This window comes from Nicotiana tomentosiformis, chromosome 5, assembly GCF_000390325.3.
Source record: "Nicotiana tomentosiformis chromosome 5, ASM39032v3, whole genome shotgun sequence".
NCBI classification, from domain to species: Eukaryota; Viridiplantae; Streptophyta; class Magnoliopsida; order Solanales; family Solanaceae; genus Nicotiana; species Nicotiana tomentosiformis.
In genome coordinates, this window is record NC_090816.1 from 19,996,423 (window position 1) to 20,007,785 (window position 11,363).

General features: G+C 35.7%; 1 protein-coding gene across 1 annotated transcript; it reads right to left on the reverse strand.

Annotated features, from left to right (window-relative positions):
• Positions 1 to 793: 793 nt before the first annotated feature.
• LOC104094305 (FCS-Like Zinc finger 15-like) lies at positions 794 to 9,766 on the reverse strand. Its single transcript, XM_070175508.1, has 4 exons — positions 9,462 to 9,766; positions 8,705 to 8,737; positions 1,235 to 1,274; positions 794 to 1,105 (listed from the first exon to the last, which is right to left on the reverse strand). Exons 1-4 carry the CDS (start codon positions 9,749 to 9,751, stop codon positions 977 to 979), a joined length of 492 nt encoding a protein of 163 aa, XP_070031609.1. The 5' UTR covers positions 9,752 to 9,766; the 3' UTR covers positions 794 to 976.
• Between the last annotated feature and the right edge of the window lie 1,597 nt (positions 9,767 to 11,363).

Genomic DNA, 11,363 nt, shown 5'->3' on the forward strand with positions numbered 1-11,363 from the left:
GTATAAAATGAACTAGCTAATTGGCTCACGCTTACTTGAATGTTACTTCATTTAAAGCTCAAAGACTGATTGTGATCTGTGAACTGGAATAAATACAAGACCAATGACACTGCAAAATATATTTACCAAAACAGATAGCAAACATAAATAATCAGAGGCTGATTTAGGATTTTTAAAACATGGGTGTATCATTAAAGAAAGGACAAAAAAAGTACTCATTAAGTAAATTAATTCATGTTCTTTTTGAGTAAATAACTCATTATTTAATCAAGTACATCATTCAGCCTTGTGAAGCATGAGTGTCAGATAATTAAATTAATTCTAAAAATATATATACATAAAATACCTATTTTGGCGGAAACACCATGGGTTCACATGCCCGCCACTATCAACATTGACTCTCCTATCACTTAGAGGCCAGGAAAGTAAATAAGGTTAGTTATTTTACCACTCTTTGATATAGTAAAAAATGTTTTAAAATGCCTCCTTTCCTAGAAAAAAAAAATAGAAAAGGAGAGCAGATTTCGAATATCATTGTAAAATTCAGAATTTAATAGAAAATGTACTAATTTTTAGAATTTTTTCCCATATCTTTACAATCCATATATACGGGTTTGCCCGTACAAATATGTGAAGGTCTGACGCATGGAGGTTCGAGTCAAAGGCAGATTTACGACGAGCTGTATGTCCAATTGAACTCATTGCTTTAACTGTATACATAAACAAAAGATATATAAAATGTATACATTACAAGATCACACTCTCATTTTGAATTTACTAAATACTGAATTTCTTTATGTTCGAATCCTTTTCCAATCCAGGCATAATATTAAAGATGCTCATTGATTGCCATTTAACGCCATCAGTTTATAGCAAAGGAAAACCAAAACCATGGGCTGATAATGGAAACTATTTGTTAAGCATTCAATTTTCATACTACTAGAAATCCAAGGGGGAAAAGAACAGGATACAATAGTCAAAATAAATTGTAAATGGTAGTCCGGTGCACAAAATATCCCGTATTCACGTAGAGTACGGAGAAAGACGGCATACCTTTACCAAAAGGTATGATGTAGACAGTGCTTCTGCGGCTTGAACCCGTGACCTATAGTTAAAACAAAATGTGCCAAGAATAAATTTTGGTATTGTTGAAAAGAAAATCTCAGCACATAGATGTCGAAGAAGAAGCTTGAGGTTTAATGAAGGCTAATGAATGGTTATCTTTTGGTTTTACCTTTGTAGTTTCTTCTTCATCCTTAAAAATCTGGTTGCACCTGTTAGTCCCGCCAATATTGCTGTATTTATAAATAATAATTCTGCAAAATATAAGTTAACGTAATGAAAAAGTAATTAATTCGAGCCCACTGAATTCACAGTGTTTCCTTAAGGAATTTAATCCCCTCCTAGTACCCAAGGTAATGGATTATTTCCTCCCAGGATAGAACGAATTACACACTGGTGTAGCGGTACTTCAAACCCCAGTATTTCAGCGAACACAAAGTTCGGTAGCAAACCACACTTACAGTTGCTTTGTTTGAAGTTAAAACAATGCAGAACGAAGGAGTAGAAACTCAGAAAATCGTATGGAAATGCTGAGAGGAAGGAGTGCAATGTATAGCCAAATCTGTTGAGCGATTTCAGTCTTGTGTATTGTGTGTTGTGTTGTTGAGTGTCTTTCTTCAACATCTGCTGCACATATATATAGCAGCCAGTGTTGAAGAAGACCAAACGTCCACCCTCCATGGTGGAGCCAGCACATTCATGTTTGTGGAGCAAGCACATTCATGTTTGTGGAGCAAGCACATTCATGGTGGGAAGAGCATTAGGCGGCTGCCAAATGGTCAATACACGGATTGAAAAATATCCGTTACAAATGCGGATAATCTTACGTTAATATTTACTATTAACAAATAAATTTGGTCCAAAAAATTAATTAATCAATCAATCAATCCATCATTTGACCAAATCCAAATCCAAATCCAAATCCAAATCCGAATCCGAATCCGAAGTCGAAGCCGTAGCCGTAGCCGAAGCCGAGCCGAGCGAGCGACGACGATGACGACGCGAGACTTGCTTTCTTCCTAACTCTTTAAGAGCTACAAGAAGAGCAATTATATATATACCCACCAAAAATCTCTTCCTCTTCCAATATGGGACAATGTCTCATTGTCAAGAGGGGGAAACTTAAAATTTTACTCAAAAATTTTATTTTCCCTCCATTTTCCATTCACCCTCATTTTAAGACTATTTCATCTTAAAAATTAAAACCTCAACAATCCCCCACATGAATGGGGAATTGCTATATCACGAAAGTATGCATGAAAAAACTGTGTGATTTACAAGCAAGGATTAATCGCATTTGGATAAGTAGGTTTCCCTTTGAACTTTCCGTAGTAAACTTATGTCGGATATACTCGGTCAATCGGTAGATTTGATATCTTTGAACCGTCAATCTTTGGTGTATACCTAGACAACCATAAGTCACACAATCAACCCTTAATCGTCTTTGGTTCTCATTGTTGTGTTCGTTTCAGACATGAACACCGTCTGGTTTCATAAGTGCGTAGAGAACTGGCCTTACAAAGTTCTCCTTGAAGCGGCTAACACTTCACACTTACATAGGTGATTCCTAAACGTGTCATCCTGTAGATACACTATTTGATATACCCCGTATCAAATTTAGAACCGTGCTTAACAAGAAGTCCAGTAGAGACTAAATTCTTTCTCATTTCGGGAACATGAAGGACATTGTTCAAAGTCATGACCTTGCCAGAAGTCATTTTTAGAAATATCTTCCCATATCCTTCAACTTTTGCTGTTGAAGCATTTCCCATATAAACTGTCTCTCCGGGTCCAGCAGGAGCATAAGTAGCAAAAGCTTCTCTAACTGCACAAACATGGCGAGTGGCTCCTGAATCAAACCACCACAGTTTAGGATTTCCCACCAAGTTACATTCAGAAAGCATGGCACACAAGTTATCAACATCATCATAGTTTACTACCATGTTTGCTTGACCCCTTTTCTTGTCTTTCTTCGGAGCACGACACTCCGTAGATTTGTGTCCGATTTTCCCACAGTTGTAGCAGTTTCTACTGAACCGCTTCTTGCTTGGGTTATATTTCGGACCAGAAGCCTTCTTCCTCTTTTTGTTATCTTCAACAATATTTGCTCCCATTATTGTTGAATTTCCACGGTCTCTCCTTTCAGCAGCTTTATTGTCCTCTTCGATTCTCAACCGAACAATGAGATCTTCAAGGGACATTTCCTTTCGTTTGTGTTTCAAATAATTTTTGAAGGCCTTCCACAACGGAGGCAACTTCTCAATCATTGCTGCTACTTGGAATGCTTCGTTGATGACAAGACCTTCAGCAAGTAGATCATGAATAATCACTTGCAATTCCTGGACTTGGGTAATAACAGACTTGCTATCTACCAAGTTCGGTAGCAAATCACACTTACTGTTGCTTTGTTTGAAGTTAAAACAATGCAGAACGAAGGAGTAGAAACTCAGAAAATCGTATGGAAATGCTGAGAGGAAGGAGTGCAATGTATAGCCAAATCTGTTGACAGCTGCTGAACATATATATAGCAGCCAGTGTTGAAGAAGACCAAACGTCCACCCTCAATACACGGATTGGAAAATATCTGTTACAAATACGGATAATCTTACGTTAATATTTACTATTAACAAATAAATTTGGTCCAAAAAATTAATCAATCAATCGATTATTTGACCAAATCCAAATCCAAATCCGAATCTGAAGCCGAAGTCGAAGCCGAATCCAAATCTGAAGCCGAAGCTGAAGCCGTAGCCGAAGCCGAAGCCGAGCCGAGCCGAGCGAGCGACGACGACGACGGCGCGAGGCTTGCTTTCTTCTTAACTCTTTAAGAGCTACAAGAAGAGCAATTATATATATACCCACCAAAAATCTCTTCTTCCACCAATATGGGACAATGTCTCTTTGTAAAGAGGGGGAGACTTAAAATTTTACTCAAAAATTTCATTTTCCCTCCATTTCCCATTCACCCTCATTTTAAGACTATTTCATCTTAAAAATTAAAAACTCAACAATCCCCCACATGAATGGGGAATGGCTATATCACGGAAGTATGCATGAAAAAACTGTGTGATTTACAAGCAAGGATTAATCGCATCTGGATAAGTAGGTTTCCCTTTGAACTTTCCGTAGTAAACTTATGTCGGATATACTCGGTCAATCGGTAGATTTGATATCTTTGAACCGTCGATCTTTGGTGTATACCTAGACAACCATAAGTCACACAATCAACCCTTAACCGTCTTTGGTTCTCATTGTTGTGTTCGTTTCAGCCATGAACACCGCCTGGTTTCATAAGTGCGTAGAGAACTGGCCTTACAAAGTTCTCCTTGAAGCGGCTAACACTTCACACTTACATAGGTGATTCCTAAACGTGTCATCCTGTAGATACACTATTTGATATACCCCGTATCAAATTTAGAAATCATTAAAAAGCCTTAATGCTTTATCCTTGGTACTGAACATTGTCTCATCACGAGAACGGACTAAAATTTTATTTGACAATGTTGAACCGTCATTAATGACTTTGTTTGATCTCCTTGAACCTAGATCTTGGGATCTCCAGTCTTCTAGGTAGAGTTACCGCCACAATGACTTGTTCTCGGCCATAGCCCCATTCCCCTTGATGATTTCTCAACTACCTCTCTAGTTAGGCCTTTTGTAAGTGGATCTGACACATTATCACTTGACTTTACATAGTCAATCGTGATAATTCCTATAGAGAGTAATTGCCTAACGGTTTTATGTCTTCGTCGTATATGACGAGATTTACCGTTATACATAACGCTCCCAGCCCTTCCAATTGCCGCTTGACTATCACAATGTATGCATATTGGTGCCAACGGTTTGGGCCAAAATGAAATGTCTTCCAAGAAATTCCGGAGCCATTCAGCTTCTTCACCGGCTTTATCTAAGGCTATGAATTCAGCCTCCATTGTAGAGCGGGCAATACATGTTTGTTTGGACGACTTCCAAGATACCGCTCCTCCACCAATAGTGAATACATATCCACTCGTGGACTTAGAATCAGTTGAACCGGTGATCCAATTTGCATCACAGTATCCCTCAATCACCGCAGGGAAATTACTGTAGTGCAATTCAAAGTTCTGGGTATGTTCTAAATATCCCAAAACTCGTTTCATTGCCATCCAATGAGATTGGCCTGGATTGCTCGTATATCGACTCAGTTTACTTATAGCACAAGCTATATCTGGTCGTGTACAATTCATGATATACATTAAGCATCCCAACACACGAGCATAATCCAATTGTGATATGCTTTGGCCTTTATTCTTTGCTAATGCAAGATTCACGTCAATTGGAGTCTTTGCAACTTTAAAGCCCAAGTGCTTGAATTTTTCAAGTACTGTCTTAATATAATGAGATTGTGACAATGCCAGACCTTGAGGAGTCTTATGGATCTTAATTCCCAGAATTAAATCAGCAACTCCCAAGTCTTTCATATCAAACTTGCTATTGAGCATACGCTTAGTAGCATTTATGTTGGCAATGTCATTACTCATTATCAGCATATCATCCACATATAGGCAAACAATGACTATGTGATTTGGAACATTTTTAATGTACACACATTTATCACATTCATTTATCTTAAAACCATTTGACAACATTGTTTGGTCAAATTTCGCATGCCATTGTTTGGGTGCTTGTTTTAGTCCGTAAAGAGACTTAACAAGTCTACATACCTTCTTTTCTTTACCTGGAACCACAAACCCTTCAGGTTGTTCCATGTAAATTTCTTCCTCCAACTCTCCATTTAATAAGGCCGTCTTAATATCCATTTGATGAATTTCAAGACCATACACTGCAGCTAATGCTACTAACATCCCTATGGATGTAATTCTTGTAACTGGAGAGTATGTATCAAAGTAGTCTAGACCTTCTCGTTGTCTATACCCTTTGACTACGAGTCTTGCCTTGAATTTATCAATAGTGTCATCATCTTTGATTTTTCTCTTAAAAATCCATTTAGAACCCAAAGGTTTATTTCCAGGAGGAAGATCAACCAATTCCCATGTATGGTTGTTTAATATGGATTCTATTTCACTATTGACTGCCTCTTTCCAAAACAATGATTCCGAAGAAGTCATAGCTTCTTTAAATGTTTGAGGCTCATTCTCCAATAAGAAAGTCACAAAATCTGGTCCAAATAAAGTAGACGTTCTTTGACGTTTACTATGTCTTGGATCCTCCTGATTACATGTAATTTCTTTTGTTTCTTCCCGAGGTCGTTTAGATCCTTCAACAAACGACTCACATTCCTTTTTATACGGATATATATTTTTAAAAAACTCAGCATTATCTGATTCTATAACTGTATTATTATGAATGTCGGGATTTTCTGATTTATGAACCAGAAATCGAGATGCTTTACTATTTGTCGCATATCCTATGAAAACACAATCAATGGTTTTCGGTCCTATCTTTACCCTTTTGGGTTTAGGAACTTGCACTTTTGCCAAACACCCCCACACTTTAAAATAATTCAAGTTGGGCTTCCTTCTTTTCCATTTTTCATATGGAATGGATTGTGTTTTGCTATGGGGCACTCGATTTAATATTCGATTAGCCGTAAGAATGGCTTCCCCCACAAGTTCTGTGGCAAACCAGAACTTATCAACAACGCATTCATCATCTCCTTTAATGTGCGATTCTTTCTTTCTGCAATCCCATTAGATTGGGGCGTGTAAGGGGCTGTTGTTTGATGAATAATTCCATATTCTAAACATATTTCTTCAAAAGGAGATTCATATTCACCACCCATATCACTTCTTATCATTTTTACTTTCTTGTTAAGTTGCGTTTCAACTTTATTTTTGTATTGCCTGAATGCGTCTATTGCTTCATCTTTACTATTCAGTAAGCAAACATAGCAATATCGAGTACCATCGTCAATAAAAGTTATGAAATACTTCTTTCCACCGCGAGATGGTATTGACTTCATGTCACAAATATCTGTGTGAATTAAGTCTAAAGGATTTAAATTCCTTTCAACTGACTTATAAGGATGTTTAACATACTTAGATTCCACACATGTTTCACATTTTGATTTTTCGCATTCAAACTTAGGCAGTACTTCCAAGTTAATCATTTTTCGCAAGGTTTTATAATTGACATGACCCAAACGTATATGCCATAAATCATTTGACTCAAGTAAGTAAGAAGAAGCTGAAATATTATTATTATTTTCCACAACCATTACATTTAGATTGAAAAGGCCCTCGGTGAGGTAACCTTTTCCTACAAATATTTCATTCTTACTTATGACAACCTTGTTGGACACAAAAACGCACTTAAAACCATGCTTAACAAGAAGTCCAGTAGAGACTAAATTCTTTCTCATTTCGGGAACATGAAGGACATTGTTCAAAGTCATGACCTTGCCAGAAATCATTTTCAGAAATATCTTTCCATATCCTTCAACTTTTGCTGTTGAAGCATTTCCCATATAAACTGTCTCTCCGGGTCCAGCAGGAGCATAAGTAGCAAAAGCTTCTCTAACTGCACAAACATGGCGAGTGGCTCCTGAATCAAACCACCACAGTTTAGGATTTCCCACCAAGTTACATTCAGAAAGCATGGCACACAAGTTATCAACATCATCATGGTTTACTACCATGTTTGCTTGACCCCTTTTCTTGTCTTTCTTCGGAGCACGACACTCCGTAGATTTGTGTCCGGTTTTCCCACAGTTGTAGCAGTTTCTACTAAACCGCTTCTTGCTTGGGTTGTATTTCGGACCAGAAGCCTTCTTCTTCTTTTTGTTATCTTCAACAATATTTGCTCCCATTATTGTTGAATTTCCACGGCCTCTTCTTTCAGCAGCTTTATTGTCCTCTTCGATTCTCAACCGAACAATGAGATCTTCAAGGGACATTTTCTTTCGTTTGTATTTCAAATAATTTTTGAAGTCCTTCCACAACGGAGGCAACTTCTCAATCATTGCTGTTACTTGGAATGCTTCGTTGATGACAAGACCTTCGGCAAGTAGATCATGAATAATCACTTGCAATTTCTGGACTTGGGTAATAACAGACTTGCTATCTACCAAGTTCGGTAGCAAATCACACTTACTGTTGCTTTGTTTGAAGTTAAAACAATGCAGAACGAAGGAGTAGAAACTCAGAAAATCGTATGGAAATGCTGAGAGGAAGGAGTGCAATGTATAGCCAAATCTGTTGACAGCTGCTGCACATATATATAGCAGCCAGTGTTGAAGAAGACCAAACGTCCACCCTCAATACACGGATTGGAAAATATCTGTTATAAATGCGGATAATCTTACGTTAATATTTACTATTAACAAATAAATTTGGTCCAAAAAATTAATTAATCAATCGATCTGAAGCCGAAGCCGAAGCCAAAGCCAAAGCCGTAGCCGAAGCCGAGCGAGCGACGACGACGGCGCGAGGCTTGCTTTCTTCTTAACTTTTTAAGAGCTACAAGAAGAGCAATTATATATATACCCACCAAAAATCTCTTCCTCTTCCAATATGGGATAATGTCTCATTGTCAAGAGGGAAAAACTTAAAATTTAACTCAAAAATTTCATTTTCCCTCCATTTCCCATTCACCCTCATTTTAAGTCTATTTCATCTTAAAAATTTAAAAACCTCAACAGCACCTGCACTCCACGCTACAAAATGCCCTATCACCCCTGTTCATGGAACAAGAGACCATTCCACGTTAAACTTTAACTAAATGCATATATTAATCTAATAAAAAAATATTTACACAATCAAATTTGAGAATTCATTTAAACATGGTTTGACAATAATTAAAGAGTTTACTTTTGTAGCAGCATATAATTTTTCATACTATCAAATTAAGATGTCCAAGTTTTACATGTAAGTTGTAACCATCTAGAGTTATCCTAATTTAGTAACTCAAAAATATAATAAATTAAATGACATGTTATAATCAATTAAAATAAATTTATAGTGTAATTGTTTTTCATTATCAATGTATATAAGTTAAGTATATCTATAAAAAAAATGCTAATCCTTTTGTCTCATTTCATTGTGATATATTTTTCTTTTTAGTTTATCCTAAAGAACCGCATTAATTGTTTAATATTTAAAAATATTTTAACTTTAAATTTCATATTTACTTTTAATGATATAATTTTGTACCCACAAAAATGACTAATTGCTTTACACCAACATATTAAAAAATCATTCTTTTCTTTTTAAATTTCATGCCTCTCGTACAAGTTCACATAAAATGAGACCGGAGGGATTCTATCAATGTATTATAAATAGTTAAAATCACGTTAATAGTGTAAAAACAAATCTTGCAATCTTCTCCAATCAAATCACCAAAAGGGAATCTTTTTTAACTAACGAAGTATAAAAAAAAAAATGAAATATAAAGCTGCTTACTTGTACATGTAGATGTCTTGGCCAGGTAAGAGCTTCTGCTTACAAAGAAAACAAGAATCAAGAAACCCACAATTAGTAGTGGCCATGGCTATGGCTGCAATAGAGTTTTGAGTGGAGAAAGGTGAGGATATTGTAATGGTAGGAGAAAAGGGTTTGATCGTCACAATACTGGCTTTGTTAACTATATTTGAAAAAGAAGATGTAGCACAAGTTGCAGTTGCATTAATAGCCACATTTGTTTTTGTCCCAATATTTTCATTGCCTTCGAGTACTACACTTAGTCCTACCATATCATTATGGCCTTTTTTAATAGCCCTATATATGCTTGAAGAAGGAAGATGTGGTGTGGTGACTGATTGATGGGAAAAAGCTCCTAAATATGACTAGTAGTGAAAGGGAAGAGTGAGGGTGGGGTAACAACTTATCCACATCGGAAGTTTACATCAATCCAATATATGTTTTTTTGAACATGATTATCGCTAAATTATAAAGTTAACTATTATATATTTTCACATTAGTTTATTACTCCCTCTGTTTCAAATTAGATGATACATTTCGCTTATCGAGAGTCAATTTGACTAAATTTTGAGTCTAAATTTGATTAGTTCAACTCAATATTTTAAAATTAAAATTTTAATTTTAAGAAACTATACGAGAAATACTATAAATTATAATTTTTCTCATATCAATTATGATATATATATATATATATTTTTTAAAATATTGGTCAAACTTCACATAATTTGACTCTCGATAAATAAAATGTGTTATCTAAATTGAAACGAAAAAAATATTTAACTATGACAACTTAGTATGATTTGGCGTAAATATCCGTTGGGAGTAGGGGTGGGCGTCGGTCGGTTCGGTCAGTTATTATGAAAGTACGGTTCGATTTATCAGTTTTGTAATATTAATAACCAAATCAAACCAAAGTATTTACGGTTCGGTGCGGTTTTTTCGAGGTTTGGTTCAGTTATTTCCGGTTTAGTTTTTCGGTTATTAACGGTTCAAAATTTTTATCTTAAATGTATCTTCTATTGTGCTTCAGGTGCAGGAATATTCTCAGGGATGTGTTCTGAAGCATGCACTATATCAGTTGGTTATGCAGCTGAAATTATTGGCTTTATTAGATCCAAAAGAGTTAAATCCCCACATAGTTTTTTATTCTATGCCTTAAAAGTTCTTAAGCCAGGTAGTGGCTCTAATTTCTACTCACGTCTCAGAAAGCAATCTGTTTTTCCGAAAATTTTGGGTATGAGTCCAAAATTTAGATTTTTCGGTTTAATCGAAAATTGAAACATCAAAATCGTAGAAATTTAATAATTTAAAAATCGCACACCAATCGAATAACCGTTTAAACCGAAAACAAAAAATTGAAATTCACGGTTCGGTCGGTATTATGCCCACCCTTGATTGGGAGCCTAGCAACACAGAATTTAGAGTGTTATAGGTTCTAACTTGGAGTTGCCACGTTACACCATTTTTTTTTAACTCTCAGCTGGTACAGTAAAATCAATAATTATCCATTTCCCCCCTATAACATGCTTAGTTGCGATCAGAAATAATTATAGACCCCCCAAAAACGCATTCTATTATTATATGAAATAAGTCGACAAAGATAATCTTATATTATTAGAATATTTATCCAATCCTAGTCGAAAGAATGAATAACCTAAAATCTATAAATAGTGAGTAAATTGTCCATTTAATTTCTATAAATGATTCTATTAATTAAAACCATCTGCATTTAAAGCCTAACGAACTTTCACCTTTTTCTAGACACTAGCATGCAAGCAACTCTAATAAGAAAGTACGTAAGATTTATTTTTTCATCACCATTTTTCAATTTTGAATTACCAGTTTTGATACAAATCCAAACATATAACATTTGTAAATTTAGAA

Coding starts and splice junctions, on each gene's coding strand:
- LOC104094305 (XM_070175508.1), bottom strand. CDS start 9,751: ATGGTAGGACTAAGTGTAGTACTCGAAGGCAATGAAAATATTGGGACA. Junction 8,738..9,461: donor CAAGACATCTACATGTACAA/GTAAGCAGCTTT, acceptor TTCCATGAACAG/GGGTGATAGGGCATTTTGTA. Junction 1,106..1,234: donor ATGAAGAAGAAACTACAAAG/GTAAAACCAAAA, acceptor TTTTAACTATAG/GTCACGGGTTCAAGCCGCAG.